At 39.1% G+C, this 16,095-nt stretch overlaps 1 protein-coding gene across 1 annotated transcript in view; it reads right to left on the bottom strand.

Moving 5' to 3' along the window:
• Positions 1 to 16,095, bottom strand: part of Cyp4c3 (Cytochrome P450 4c3) — a 314,949-nt gene that overhangs the window by 30,515 nt on the left and 268,339 nt on the right. The window contains exon 7 of the mRNA XM_068229046.1: positions 2,331 to 2,394. Within this exon, the coding sequence (XP_068085147.1) occupies positions 2,331 to 2,394 (64 nt within the window). The remainder of the gene's footprint in view (positions 1 to 2,330; positions 2,395 to 16,095) is intronic.

The raw sequence follows: 16,095 nt of genomic DNA, 5'->3' as shown, positions 1-16,095 counted from the left end.
AACTTTCCCAGGAGCAGACATGGACTCTGACCACAACTTGTTGGTCATGAAGTGCCATCTGAAGTTGAAGAAATTGAAGAAAGGAAAGACTGCAAAAAGATGGAATCTAGACAAGTTGAAAGAAGAGTGTGAGGGATTGTTTAAAGAAACATGTTGCACAAGAACTGAATGAAAAGGTTGAAGGAAACACTATAGAGGAAGAGTGGAGAGTCATGAAAAATTAAGTCAGTAGGGCTGCTGAAGAAATGTTAGGAAGGAAGAAAAGATCAACTAAGAATAAGTGGATAACTCAGGAAATACTAGACCTGATCGATGAACGACAAAAATACAAGAATGCTAGAAATGATGAGGGCAGAAAAGAATACAGGCGATTAAAGAATCAAGTGGATAGAAAGTGCAAGGTAGCTAAAGAAGAATGGCTGAAGGAGAAGTGCAAGGATGTCGAAGGCTGTATGGTCCTGGGAAAGGCAGATGTTGCATACAGGAAAATCAAGGAAACCTTTGGAGAAAGAAAATCTAGGTGTATGAATATTAAGAGCTCAGATGGAAAGCCACTTCTAGGGAAAGAAGTCAAAGCAGAAAGATGGCAGGAACATATCCAACAGTTGTATCAAGGTAAAGATGTAGATAATTTGGTTCTGGAACATGAAGAGACTGTTGATGCTGATGAAATGAGAGACCGAATTTTGAGGTCAGAGTTTGACAGAGCTGTGAGTGACCTAAATTGGGACAAGGCACCTGGAATTGATGACATTCCCTCTGAATTACTGACTGCCTTAGGAGAAACCAGCATGGCAAGGTTATTTCATTTAGTGTGCAAGATGTATGAGACAGGAGAAGTCCCATCCGATTTTCGGCAGAATGTTGTTATACCTATTCCCAAGAAAGCCGGTGCTGACAGGTGTGAAAACTACCGCACCATTAGTTTAGTATCTCATGCCTGCAAAATTTTAACACGTATTATTTACAGAAGAATGGAAGAACAAGTTGAAGCTGAGTTGGGAGAATATCAATTTGGCTTCAGAAGAAATGTAGGAACACGTGAAGCAATCCTGACTTTACGTCTGATCTTAGAGGATCGAATCAAGAAGGACAAGCCCACGTACATGGCATTCGTAGATCTAGAAAAGGCATTTGATAATGTTGATTGGACCAAGCTATTTATGATTCTGAAGATGATAGGGATCAGATACCGAGAACGAAGAATCATCTACAATCTGTATAAAAATCAGTCTGCAGTGATAAGAATCGAGGGCTTTGAAAAAGAAGCAGCAATCCAGAAAGTAGTGAGGCAAGGCTGCAGTTTGTCCCCTCTCCTTTTCAATGTTTACATAGAACAGGCAGTAAAGGGAATCAAAGAGAAATTTGGAAAGGGAATCACAGTCCAAGGAGAGGAAATCAAAACCTTGAGATTTGCCGATGATATTGTTATTTTATCTGAGACTGCAGAAGATCTTGAGAAGTTGCTGAATGGTATGGATGAAGTCTTGGGTAAGGAGTACAAGATGAAAATAAATAAGTCCAAAACCAAAGTAATGGAGTGCAGTCGAACGAAGGCAGGTGATGTAGGAAATATTAGATTAGGAAAGGAAGTAGATGAATATTGTTACTTGGGTAGTAAAATAACTAACGATGGCAGAAGTAAGGAGGACATAAAATGCAGACTAGCACAAGCAAGGAAGAGCTTTCTTAAGAAAAGAAATTTGCTCACTTCAAACATTGATATCGGAATTAGAAGGATGTTTTTGAAGACTTTCGTGTGGAGCGTGGCATTGTATGGAAGTGAAACATGGACAATAACTAGCTCAGAAAGAAAGAGAATAGAAGCTTTTGAAATGCGGTGTTACAGAAGAATGCTGAAGGTGAGATGCATAGATAGAATCACGAATGAAGAGATACTGAATCGAATTGGTGAGAGGAGATCGATTTGGCTAAATTTGATGAGAAGAAGAGATAGAATGATGGGACACATCTTGAGACACCCAGGACTTGTTCAGTTGGTTTTTGAAGGAAGTGTAGGTGGCAAGAACGGTAGAGGTAGACCAAGGTATGAATATGACAAGCAGATTAGAGCAGATGTAGGATGCAATAGTTACGTAGAAATGAAAAGGTTAGCACAGGATAGGATGGCATGGAGGGCTGCATCAAACCAGTCTATGGACTGATGACTCAAACAACAACATGGTTAATATTTTTTATTGTTAGAGCCAGCATTTAATGAAGTACGTACTTCATTCTTGTATCTGATTATTACAAAATAATATCAACAGTTATGGTAAATTACAATTAAATACCACCATCAGTTTAATGATCTTCTAGATATTACTCACCTTTCAAGTGTTTGTCAGCCACACTCTTCTTCTCAAGCATCTCCCGTCTGCGCTCCTGGATCACCTGTTTGCAGACAACAGACTTAGAGGTTTGTGTTCTAGAAGGGAACAAACATGTGGAAATCAAGATATGTATAGGAAGATAGGAACAGCGATGAGTACACAAAATATAATAAACATAATGACATGGGGTGGTGGGTGGTATTGTTGCAGTGTCACACAACTCCCAATAATTGTACACTTTGTTTGTTCCTTATGATAAATCCCAGTGCCCAGTAGGCCTCCCCTGTCACCTTGTTCACATGAGCTGTGAATGTAAGACCCTTGTCAAGCTGGATCCCAGGGTGACTGACTTGGTCAACTTCCTGCAGGGCATTTGGACCCAGCTTGTATGGAAAGATAGTTTTATTCTTTTTTTTCGGATGAATGACATTGTTACACATTTGGCGACATTAAATTTTAATTTGTTCATATGACTTCATGTTAGAATATCATCAAGGTCTTTTTGTCATAAGAGGCAGTCTTGTGTTGAGCTAACCAGTCTGAATATTGTGAAGTCTTCTGCATAAAGGAGACAGTTGGAATTTTTTACATGTTTAGGCAAATCATTTATGAAAATCAGAGTTGCAATTCTCCATGACAGGTAAAACGGGCACCATAGTGTATTAGTGTTGTTACCAGGCCTGGTAGGGAATAGAAGGGGCATGAACAGCATCAGATGTTGAGTAATCATTGTGAAGGGCATGGAGATGCCGCGTTCTCGTGTGAGACAGAGTTTGAAAGGAGTCTCATTGTGGGTCTCCATTTGGCTGGCTGTTCAAATCATGCAATATCCAGATTTATGGGACATTCGGATGGGACAGTGGCCCGATGTTAGACTGCACGGGAGCGTGAGGGCAGGCATACTCATCATCAAATTTCTGGTCGACTACGTCTGACCACCACAAGGGAGGATCACCGTATTGTGCACCAAGCACAACGTAACCTGTTCATATCTGTGCCTGCCATCCAAGAACATGTGATGGGCTCCCTGCAACATTCTGTGTCATCCCGCACCATTGGTCAGAGACTAGCAGCAGCCACACTAAGGAATTACCATACCATACATAGGCTGCCATTAATAGCACAACGCAAACAGCTATGTTTGGAGTGGTGCAATGACCGAGTGGACTGCTGATAAATGGCTTTGCATTGTGTTCAGCGATGAATTGTGGTTCTGTACTACCCGTTTGAACATTGTGTGTATGGTGGTGGCTTGGGAGAGGTCCCAGTCTTCCAATGTTTTGGAGAGCCACAGCCGTATCAACTCCATCTCAGTGCCAACATCTAGGATGTCAAGCATCAGTAACAACAGTTGTGGGTTAGCTTTCCTCAGGAGTGAATACAATGGCTTTATGACACCCTTCCCAAGTGAATCATGCATCTATCCAGGCCAGAGGGGGTGCAACGTCATACTGATAAGTTGGTTCTTACTGCCAAGGTCTTTCTAAATTTTACTTGATTTTGTAATGGCTAAAATAACATCACATACCCTCTCAACATGTGAAGTTTCATTTTGTTTCCTCCTGCCCTTCTGGGTGCTTCAATTCTTTTTTCAGGCAGTGTAATTATTATTATTATTATTATTATTATTATTATTACTACTACTTGACAGTATTTGTTGATTTTACGACTCAATAGACAGAACCTTCCTATTCCACATCCTAGAAGAATTCAGATTCCTTTCAAAGACAACCAACATAATTACGCAAACTCTCACAGAAATAAAATCTAAAGTGAAATTTATGGGAGAGATCTCAGAGGAATTTAAAAACAAGTGTTAGACAGAGAGATGGACTTTCTCTGATTCTCTTTAACTGTGTCCTGGAAAAAAGTACCGTAATAAGGTTGTGTGTGGGTGGTGAAACTGAAAGAAAGAGGATTACATCACGAGATCAGACTTGAATCAAAATTTAAGAGGGTAGGTATAAATTGCTTGGCTTTCACTGACAACATTACCATCTTCTCTCGAAGTAGAGACCCAGCATCTGAAAATTCTCAACTTCCTGAAAGAAATCACAAGGAACATTGGATTTCAAATATCTTTTGAAAAGACCAGATTCATGACCAACATCAGAAACACATCTAAAGTGTACCTATAATAAGAAGAATCTTTCAAATAAAATTAAAATTTTACATTATGATACAGTAAAAAAGCCAGAAAGTATCTATGGTACTGAATGCATGCTCACCATAAAATCAGGAAAAATGGAAGAGATCAAGAAAAAGGAAATGAAAGATTCTCTCCGTCATCGTCATCATCATCATCACTTCCAACTCGTCTCCATTGCTCGCCACTTCCTCATATCAGAATATAAATTAATTAGTGTTTTTCACAAAACTTATCCATATCATGCACAGATATTAAAAACCAGTCATTGACTTTGATAAAATTCACTAATTTCAAACTAATGATTAAAAGATTTCAATCAATCAATCACTACTGATCTGCATTTAGGGCAGTCGCCCAGGTGGCAGAATCCCTATCTGTTGTTTTCCTAGCCTATTCTTAAATGATCGCAAAGAGAATGGAAAATTATTGAACATTTCCCTTGGTAAGTTATTCCAATCCCTAACTCCCCTTCCTATAAACGAATATTTGCCCCAATTTGTCCTCTTGCATTCCAACTTTATCTTCATATTGTGATCTTTCCTACTTTTAAAGACACCACTCAAACTTTTTCATCTAATGATGTCCTCCCACGCCATCTCTCCACTGACAGCTCGGAACATGGTACCGCTTCGACTCAAACAATGGATCTAGTTATACAAGTTGCGCACAAATGATTGTGCCATCACGCTGCTCAAGGTCTCCACGTTACCATACTGAACTGGGAATCATAATATTTATTCAAATTATGATCTTCACACGACCACATTGTTGGCTACGAAACCATCTGAATTAAGCCTGTTAATTACTGCAACTTAAGAGAACAAGGTTTATTCTTCCCACTGATAACATATGTTACCTTATGATCTATGCACCTCAAGCTGGACTATTCTCTTGTCTATCAAGACTCAACAACTGGGATACCTTCTCAAAATTTTTTATATTTTACGGTCAGATGCACCTCATTATTTCAACTGGTTATAATCTAACAGTGACTTATATGTGCTGTCATGTGTTTTAGATGGTCATACGCACCATACCCACATCATTTATTTTAACGTTACATTTAAAATTTGCCTTATTAGATACACCTTATGTTCTACAAACCTCAAGCTGGACTATTTTCTCGTGCATCATACCTTAACAATTGTGTTACCGTACCTTCTCTGGTTTGCTTTCATTGTTTTAACTTGTTACAATTTAACTTTTAACATTAATCCTTGTATTTGCTGTCATGTGTTTTATATTTTAACTAGTCATAGTTTAACATGAGTCTTGTAGGTGCCATCATGTGTTATATATTGCTTTTGATAAGCTGTATTTTGCTCAATTGATTCGTTAGCTGATGATGACGCGCAATGAGCGTCGAAACTAGTACCAATCTTCTTTAAACGTTATGTGATATATATTCACATCAATAAACATTCATTGTATTGAAAAGGTGGACCTTTAACATTTTACTGTAATCCCAGTTCAATACGGAACAAAATGAAGTTTCTAACTTTCAATAACTCAATTGTTGTAACATTACAAAATTATAAAGACAGACAGAAAAACTTTTTTTTATGAGCATACAAGTGCTCGGTATGTGCTTCATGAGTGACTACACACATCAACCCTATAGTAACGTTCGTCCCGCACCTGACGTAGCATGTCTCTGTCAATTCGACCAAAGGCGTTGATGATGCAGGCCCACAGTTCTGTTAGATCAGCCGGTAACGATGGCGTAAAAACTGCGTCTTTCACATAACCCCATACGAAGAAGTCGCAAGGGGTGAGGTCAGGGCAGCGTGGAGGCCATAACATGAGGATGTGATCTTCGTTCCCAATACGACCGATCCATCTTTCTGGAAGTCTGCTGTTCAGAAAGTCACGAACATCAACATGGAAATGAGGTGGAACACCATCCTGTTGGTAGATGAAGTTCATGCTATCGGTCTCCAACTGTGGCATGAGCCAATTCTCCAGCATATCCAGGTAGATGTGCCCTGTAATGGATTTTTCAGCGAAGAAGAGGGGACTGTAAACTTTAAATTTTGAGATGGCACAGAAAACATTGAGCTTGGGAGAGTCACGAACGTGCTGCACACAGGTACAGGGATGTTCAGCCCCCAAATTCGTACAATGTGCCTGTTAACTTTACCACTCAGAAAAAAAAAAAATGCTGCCTCATCACTGAAGACAAGATTGTCACAAAATTCATCATCATCCATACGCCCCTGAAAACTTACACAAAACTCAAAATGGTTTACTTTGTCAGCCGGCGACAATGATTGGAGAAGATGCAAACGGTAAGCTCGCATCTGCAATCTTTTCTTACGACTTTCCAAACGGTCGAACGAGGCATGTTTATTTCCCTGCTGGCTCGACGAGTAGACTTTTGCAGGCTACGATCAAAACTGTGTCACATACGCTCACCCGTTTTTTTCAGGCACACTACGCCGGCCTGTTGATTTTCCCTTGTAAAGACATCCCGTGGTTTCAAACTGTTGATACCATCGGTGAATGGCGTTGATACTGGGTGGATCTTTCCGATGCTTTGTTCTGTTTTGTCACACGGTTGTACAGATTGGCTGGAATGAAATTCCAGAACAGCATATGCTTTTTCACGGTTAGTCGCCATCTTTGCAACTGTTGGCGTAGAGGACGCATCATGTCTGCCGGATGTTGCAACTGTCGCGCTCTCGCGGGCGTTGGGGGAAGCACAATGTACGGAAGGCTATTCAAACAAAACAAAACAAAATAAAACTTTGAGGGATACTTGTTTTACAGCATCAAACACCATCACCATATCTCTAATAAAATGGCTAGAAATAACTGACGAAACCACTCAAATCATTTTTGCGCACCCTGACCTCTGTGCAGAGTCAGTAGCACATTAGAAGTGAAGTGTGAAACACTATGGCTACAACTACTCATTATTGCTTATTCATTACTGAAAATGCAGAAATAAAGTACAATGTCAAAGAAAAGTCTATTTTTGTCTAGTGAAAAACAAAATCTAACTTCAACAAACAAATAGCAATTGCCAGGCATTTTGGGGCCAAAAAGTTAAGCATCTGGACCTAGAGAAAAGGCTGTATGATTATACAGATGAAACAATGTGAATACACAGTTACAAGAGAAAAGTACCATGTGAAAGCTTTAGCTATAGCCAAGGGACTATCATAGGCTCCAAAGCTAGCTGGGGCTGGGAAACAAAATGCCTTAACTGCAATGGATTAAGATTCTGGAGAAGAACTAGCGTCCGTCAACGGTTAGGTGATCGTGAAGAAAAGGTAGTGAATTTTGAGGCTATGTAATAAATATGCACAGAGAATACCGAATTCATATGCAGACTGTCACATACTGGTTACGCACACCAAACACCGGTCTATTTTGAAATGCTGCTTGATAACACTGCAACAGGAAGGGGAATCCAGCGTAATGATAACATATCTTTTCTGTTTCAACTCAGCCAATTTACAACCATTGGGTACTTCAGTCTGCCAAAACTAATTTTGAATAAATAAATGTATAAACTACCTGAAAAAGAAAACATATGGTAGCAGAATTATACCTGACCAAAATAAGTATCGGCAGACTGAAGAACCCAAGTTATAAAACGATAACTGGAGACAATGAAGAACAAAGGTGTACTGTCATGTTGAGTATAACTGGTGATGGACAAAAACAATCACCTTATGTAGTATTTAAAAGAAAAAAATATTCCAAAAGTATCAGTGAACAGCTAATCTGAAAGGGTGGATGGACAGTGACCTCGTGGTTGATTGGGCGATGTATGTTTGGCAATGTTGTCGAAGGGCGTAGCTACAGTTATGTAACATGTTGGCCCAGGACAGCTTCCACGGACAGACTCGTTGCCATAAGGCCTGCCTGAGTCTCTGCAGACAAGAGGAGGTTGTGTTAAGCAAAAGAAAAAAGTGTGAAAAACATCGAGTCTGCATAACACTATTACAGTCACTTCTTGTAGTAAAAAAAAAAGACGGCAGCATCTTGCATTATCATTCGATGCATCCATACTCTTGATGTTTTATGTTTTTAATTTCCTACAGCGTGGGCGGACATTGCGTTTTCCATGTTTAATTGAAAAACCACATTTGCACGTTATACGGAACATGAGTTTCGGTGAAAATTTTGATGGTCCTAGGCATGAAAACTCTTCTGTGTACTGCTTTTGGTAATACCGACTTGTTGCAGATCGTCCTTCTCCACAATCACTCAGCTCTTCATTGGTTTACACAACTTTTATTAGTTTATGTTGTTGCTAACCGAAATAAATGCTTGTACTACATGGCATAAATATGCAGCATGAGCATGCAACATAAGTCATAATCAACACAGGCAAAACGTTACTAAATCACAGATAAACAGAAATGGAGCATATATGCTGGGAATTACAAGATGTTACGCCGACTGTTAAAGATACAAATGTCGCTATTTCATCATAATTTCATGAACTGATTTCTAACACCGAGTATCCAATGTATAATGTTTTTCATATTCGCAGGAGAAATGGAGAATTTATAAATCGATAATAATCAGTACAGCTTTCATACTGCTGTGGCATGAGAGAAAATCGTAAAAACTACGGAAAATCCATAGCACTTGGCAACTCTGAAAAATCATGTTTATGCAGATGTTAATAGAATTGACAGAATCTGTGGTCGAGTGGTGTCCATTTCATTTCTTCTGATTTCTGGCAAGTGAGAGCTGCAGTATGCAGGTGGGCATTAATTGTCAATGAAGGAGAATGTTCTTGTAGAATGAAACATGCCATTCTTTTGTTAATAGTTTTTTTTACAGGAATCATATAGTGTTCTAAGTGTCTTGACAGATAGGGAAAATTTAGAGTTATATTAACTGAGTGGACCCAGAAAAAGAATGACTTTTTACTATTGGTTGGTCACATGATTTGTGGTGTTAACCAAGTCTAACCTCACTCACAAGGTCACAGTAGTATTGATTGATGATGCGATGCTGTAAATGTTCTCCTCTGTAATGCTTCCCCATGAACGACAATCATAGCTGATATTTTCAGCCTGTTCACATCCTTCCTTGAACTTCTTCTGCCAAGCAAACACATGAAGCCTCGAAAAAGTTTGATCATCAAACTGTCCTTTCAATCTCTACAACATTTCCGCCGGTTTCATGCCTTCATTAGTAAGACATTTAATGATGATGCGCTGCAGAGTACTACAATGAATCAGTTGCTCAGACATCGTGAGCAGTACTAGTGTATGGGCAAATACTTTAATATGACAATACTGGACAACTTGGTGTTTTCAGCGAGAAAGTCAATAGTGCTGCTACCCACATGGTTTGGTGGGACTAACTCTTCAACAACATATTGCCGTGTTGGAAAGGTTCCTCTAGGAGGCTTGATATTGTAAATTAGGGAGCAAATGCTCCAGGTATTAGGGGATTTCTGCCCTTTGTGTAAAACTGTAAGCTTTTAAGTTGAGCTAGAAGCTCGAAATTGTAAAACTAGGGGCTTGTAGCCCAAGAGAGTTACAATTCTTGGATCCTGTTAAATTTTGTTGTTACTGATTGTTAAAACTCAGAAAATATAACCTTTGTTAAAATTTTAAATTAACTTTGACTCTGTAGTTAGATCCATTCATCCCAGCACCTTCTTTCACCTCTGCTGATCCACCAACCACGGTAATAATAATAATAATAATAATAATAATAATAATAATAATAATAATAATAATAATAATAATAATAATAATAATTTTCTTTACATCCCACTAACTACTTTTATGGTTTTTGGTGACGCCAAGGTGCACCTTGTCAGGAACATCACAGTTCACTCACGTAACCCCAATATGTATTATGTATATACAGATTATGTATTTATGTTTTATGACGTAAAACAGACAGCTCTAAGTAGAAGAAAAAACAAGATAGCAGCGTGAGGTGAGTAAGTTCCCCTGTAGAGTTTGAGAAGATCGGTTGTACTGAAGAAGAAGAAGAAGAATTCAAAATAATGAACCAAAACTCCTGTTCCTAATTTCAACTTCTCTTTCCCGAAATCTTAATAAATCATGCATGTTCTTAAGTTATATGCACACTCCGGTGCTTTGGCTGAATGGTTAATGCTTCATGGCTCTTCTCTTTCTTTGAAGCGTTGAACCTCTCCCATTTTCTTCTGATTAGTGTTAAAACAATAATCACCATCACGGGACGGTCAGCGTACTTGCCTTCGGTTCAGAGGGCCCTGGTACGATTCCCGGCTAAGTCGGAGATTCTAATTGTGTCTGTTAATTCCTGTAGATCGGGAGCTATGGGTCTGTGTTCGTGTTCATAAGCATCTTCAAATACATACAACACATCACACGAAAAACAACCACAGAAACGCGCAATAGTGAATATATCGCTCCTCATAGGGTTGGTGTTAGCCTATTTTTGTGGCTGGATGTCTTTGCTAACTCCATACAAAGTGTTGCTCCAGGTAATTATGAAAAAGGTCAGAAAGAAGAGGACAGAATAGTTGTTAAATATTCCTCCTATAGGCTGTGTGGATCCTCAAACAAATTCTGCTTTTAATTTTTAAGACACGGCTAGCATATTGCTTGTTTGGAAGTTTATGAAGGAGACATTTCATATTTTAAGATTTCATTTTTAATTGTTATGATTGTTCAATTATTTTAACAAAAATATTTTGAATGAGTGGAGAAGCATTCCTCTCAACTGTAGCATAGACAAATATGCAGTTCCTGGGCTTGTCACAGCTACACGCTAGATGTCACCACAATCACTGTTTACACTCCACTCAATGCTGTCTGGTATTACTATAGTAAATTATGGGTCTTCAAAGGTCAACCACCCATTATCCCCACTCCTGACATCCCCACTCATACATTTTAGAAGTCACCATCCACTCTCTTCAACACTACGCGCTCAGAACCCAAAATCTTGTTTTACCCTCCAAGTGGCAAAAGCCTGATATCAGGCCTGATGCTCTTTATTTTATTTCGATAATCAAATTATTATTTATTGAAATGTGCTAATTACGAATCAGTCGAAGGAGAAATGTTCGGTCATAACCATGAAATAGTTTGTATAATAGCATGTTACACTAATCTAGTGTAAATCGTTGCCAAAGTAGCATCATAATCTTGCTGCCTTTTGCTAGCTGCTACATACTCAGTGGCCGGCCACACGTATGTCTCAACTAAGCCAGCTATATTTAGTCACCAGTTTTCCTTCTGATATCAGTTTGAAGTTTTTATATGCACTCATGTCACCAATACTGAATCATTTTCTCGTTCTTCTGGTGGAATGAATTGCTGGCTACCGAGATAAATTTCATGTTAGTCGTTAGAGAGATATCTTGTTGATGTTGTCAAGAGTAATGTTCCGCGTTGTGTTTGTGCCACTCTTTGCCGTAATTGATCTATGTAGAGTTTCCAGTTCATGAATGTGTAAATACCCTTATTATGGCAGATCATTTTCTGGATCATTCCAGTGATATTCGAGAAATTCTCGAGGTTGATTTCAGTGATGTTGAGGGATCAGATTTTGAAATTGACAAGGACAATGAAGTGCAGATGGAAGATTTTTCATCAGGAAGAATATGTGCCATCAAACTGTAACACTCTGATAGTGAAGATGAAAAAATTGTGGAAGATGTTGTTTCTACAGTAGGTCTAGGTCATATAAGCTCCTTCTAATGTGTCTCCAGTTTGGGTCAGAGTTTATCCCCCTGAACCTCCAAAGAACCCCGAATTCAAGGTGAGAGAAGCAAGTGCAGGTATAAAGAACTGTCCACAAAGAAATTCACACCCTATAGATTACTTTTATTTGTTTTTTACTCCAGCTGTATGGAACTTGATTGTAAGACAGACAAATATTTATGCTAGTGAAAAAATTGCCGCAAAATGTTGCTCTGGTGAAGTACCGAGGCTCAGCAGAATACGCGGGTGGGTAGATGTCACTATAACTGAAATAAAGAAATTTATAGCAATAATTATCAATATGGGCTTGACGTTTCGCAGCAATATTACACATTATTGGGACACGGATCCACCCTTTTATGCAGAGACCATGTCACTAAGGAGATTTCAGTTGATATCATCAATGATACATTTGAACTCAGGACATCATATTCCTAAGGGCCAACCTGGTCACGATCCCTAGTTCAAAGTACGACCTTTTCTAGATGTCATCATTCAAGATGGATTTCATACCAACTCAGGAAATCAATGATAGGCATGAAGAACCGATGCGTGTTTATACAATACATGCCAAATAAAAGACATGCTCGGTTTGGCATTAAAAAAATTTGAAGTGTGTGACAGTAGGACCTCATATGTTTTGCATGTGGAACTTTATAGTGGGAAAGATTTCCTATCCAATGGAAATGATCCATGGCTTTGCTAGAAAGAGCCAACTTATCAGAAAAAGGGTAACATTTATTCACTGATAACTGATATACAAAAATCCTCTTGGCTAACAAACTACTTGAAAGGGATACGTACCTCACAGGAACAGTGAATAAATCTTCAAGGGACTCTCTCAGATTGTTTTAGGTACAAAACTTGAACCTAGGCAAACCGTTTACTTCAGGCAAGGTGAAGTTCTACTGGTTGCTTATAAAGAGAAGAAAACATGGAAACCAGTTTATTGTCTCACAGCTGGGTGTCACACTGAGGATAATGTTGTAAGGAGTCGAAAGGGAAATGAAGGGTTGAAACCACTACTGATTCATAAGTATAATATCTTTATGGGAGGTGTAGATAATAAAGATAAGTGCATTTACCATGCCACTTGCTCCAGACCGACCAGAAGGTACTGGAAGCAAATTTTTTCAAATCTTCTAGATATGGCATTATTTGACGCATATATCCTGTACGTAAAGAACACCGATAAGCCGTTAGCAAGACGAGACTTCATGGTCAGTATAATTAGGGGATTGCTAAATGAACAGTTCCAAATTCCAGTTGTGAGGCCAACAGGTCATGCAGGAGGCCCCTCTCATGGTCTCGAAAAATTGCCACAGAATAACAATCGCTTGTGCGTTGTGTGCTTGCAAGAAAAGAAGAAGAAGTCTACATTCTGGTGTCCTGGATGTAATGGTGGTATTTACCAGGGGTGTTATCATAAACTAGTGCTTTTCTGGAGGCCTGACAATCGTGGGGTAAAAAGAAAGACCCACCCAAGTGACTCTGAGTGAAATGTACAAGTGGCAGCATACAATTGTTGTATATTTTTTCCAGCTAAGAACAGTGTTATAAACTATATACTGGTACACAACTATTCACTACAAACTGGTGCTCCATTTGTATATGTCATTTTTTCTTAAATTTACCTAAATATAAACATATTATATATAGCAAAACTTTTGCAAAAATAAATAATACAAACAAATACAATATATTTTTGGTCTTACACATTTTGGATGATAAATAACAGCTTTAGTATCATCATCATCATCTTATTCCTAGTCATTTTGACAATAAAAGGGTGTGCTGCTTATGCATGTATAATATGTCAACGATTTTTAACACAATTTATACTAAGAGTTTGCATCACCAGTAAAATATCGCTGCCACTACAGGATAAATGTCCGCCACATCGAGGGTTAAATTTGATCCACCCACATAATATTGGAAAGAAACAAACATGTGCCAAATGAAGGGATAGATAGATAGGAACAAGAAGGAACACAAGATAGGACAAGTATAATGGCTGGTGAGGTAGGAAGAGGGAACAGCAGTAAGAAGCAACAAGGACAAACATAGAAACACAAAAGGGCAGAGACAATCCCCACATATTCATATACTGCCGTCTTCAAAGAAATAGGCTCTCTGCTCATCTATCCCTGTTTTTCTACATCCATCTCTTCTCAAGGCATGATGAGCTCATTTCTGCTTCCCAGCTTATGTCTTCCTTTTCTTAATCCTGTCTCTCCATATTATTCAGATTTTATGTAGAATGTGGTTTAATTTACTACTAGCATTTGCACCTGTTCTTCACAGAAGAATTTGCAGTGGATTACGTATTACTTCAAGAAATATACACAAAGTAACATGGCTCTATTCACACGTTTAATACAACATGTTAAAATGGTACCGTATTTTCGTACGAATGTTCATGGCAGTAATGTGAAATATGATGAAGCTGAACAAAGTCTAGAGACAATGATGATTTTCAAATTTATTGTATGGTACAGTTCCTGATCTGAAGTTGTGCAAAATTCTCTGTGGTTCTTGGTTGCATATTGAATCTCCAACCACTGTTGATAATCTTAACCATAATGGTTAAAATTATTGTTTGATCCATATTGACTAGTTTGAATGTAGTACAGAAATATTTAAAATAGTTATATTTGAATCAGTCTTGCCAATACACCTATTAATGAAAGAAAATTATTTATTCAACCAAACATGTTTCAGGAATTTAACCATTCCCTTCATCAGTGGTCCAACAGCTCTGCACTCTGACCCGCCAACTGAGCAGAGGAGGGGTGGCCACGGCTCTACGCCTCTGCATTCGGGAGACGGGACTGGGCTGGACCTCATGGCTGTCCCTAACCGTCGGCTGTCCTGAGAATGGTTTTCCGTGGTTTTCCATTCTCCTGCACTAAGGTGAATGCCGGGACAGTTCCTAGTATAGGCCACGGCCGCAACCCCCTCACTTTCTCTGAGCATCTCCTTCACCGTAACAAATCTCCCCGCCTGAGAGACAGTGTCACCGCCTAAGAGGCCCACCTCCCCCATCAGGGGAGGAATGAAAACGTTTTAATAATAGTAGTAGAGAGGGCGTCACATGCGCCTGTAATTGCGGCATGTTGGCGTTACAAGAAAAGACACTGTTAGTGAAGCTTTATTTTGATGTCAACAAAACTCCATGTCTTGCGAATCATGTGTGTCATTTATCACCTTTCTATCTCTGATATTCTGTGAAGTGTTGCTTTGTCAAATTTAATGGACTTTTGGATCACCCCTGTACATACATAGACTATTATGCCTTTCAGTGCTCAGTCTGCAAGCATTTGCGAATTTACTAACAACCATCTCAATCCTCTATTTGTAACTAATTCTGTGGCTTTGTTTAGTTTTATATCTCTTATCTTTAAATCGTTAGAAACTGAATCTAACCATCTTGGTCTCCCTCTACTTTTTTTTTTTTTTTTTTGCTACTTGCTTTACATCGCACCGACACAGATAGATCTTATGGCAATGATGGGATAGGAAAAGCCTAGGAATTGGAAGGAAGCGGCCGAGGCCTTAATTAAGGTACAGCCCTGGCATTTGCCTGGTGTGAAAATGGGAAACCACGGAAAACTATCATCAGGGCTGCCGACAGTGGGGCTCGAACCCACTATCTCCCGATTACTGGATACTGGCCGCACTTAAGCGACTGCAGCTATCGAGCTCGGTCCTCTATTTCTCTTACCCTCCATAATAGAGTCTATACCATTTAGGTAACCTATCCTCCTCCATTTGCCTCGCATAATTCCACTACCAAAGCTGGTATATGTGTACAGCTTCACCCATCGAGTTCATTCCCAACTTATCCTTTATTTCCTCATTCCGAGATCCTTCCTGCCATTGTTCACACTTGTTTGTATCAGCGATCGTACTCGCTACTTTCACGTCTGCTACT

This window comes from Anabrus simplex, chromosome 8, assembly GCF_040414725.1.
Source record: "Anabrus simplex isolate iqAnaSimp1 chromosome 8, ASM4041472v1, whole genome shotgun sequence".
Classification (NCBI taxonomy): Eukaryota; Metazoa; Arthropoda; class Insecta; order Orthoptera; family Tettigoniidae; genus Anabrus; species Anabrus simplex.
Note: the sequence above shows the minus strand (reverse complement) of the source record. Positions and strands in the feature narration are given on the sequence as shown.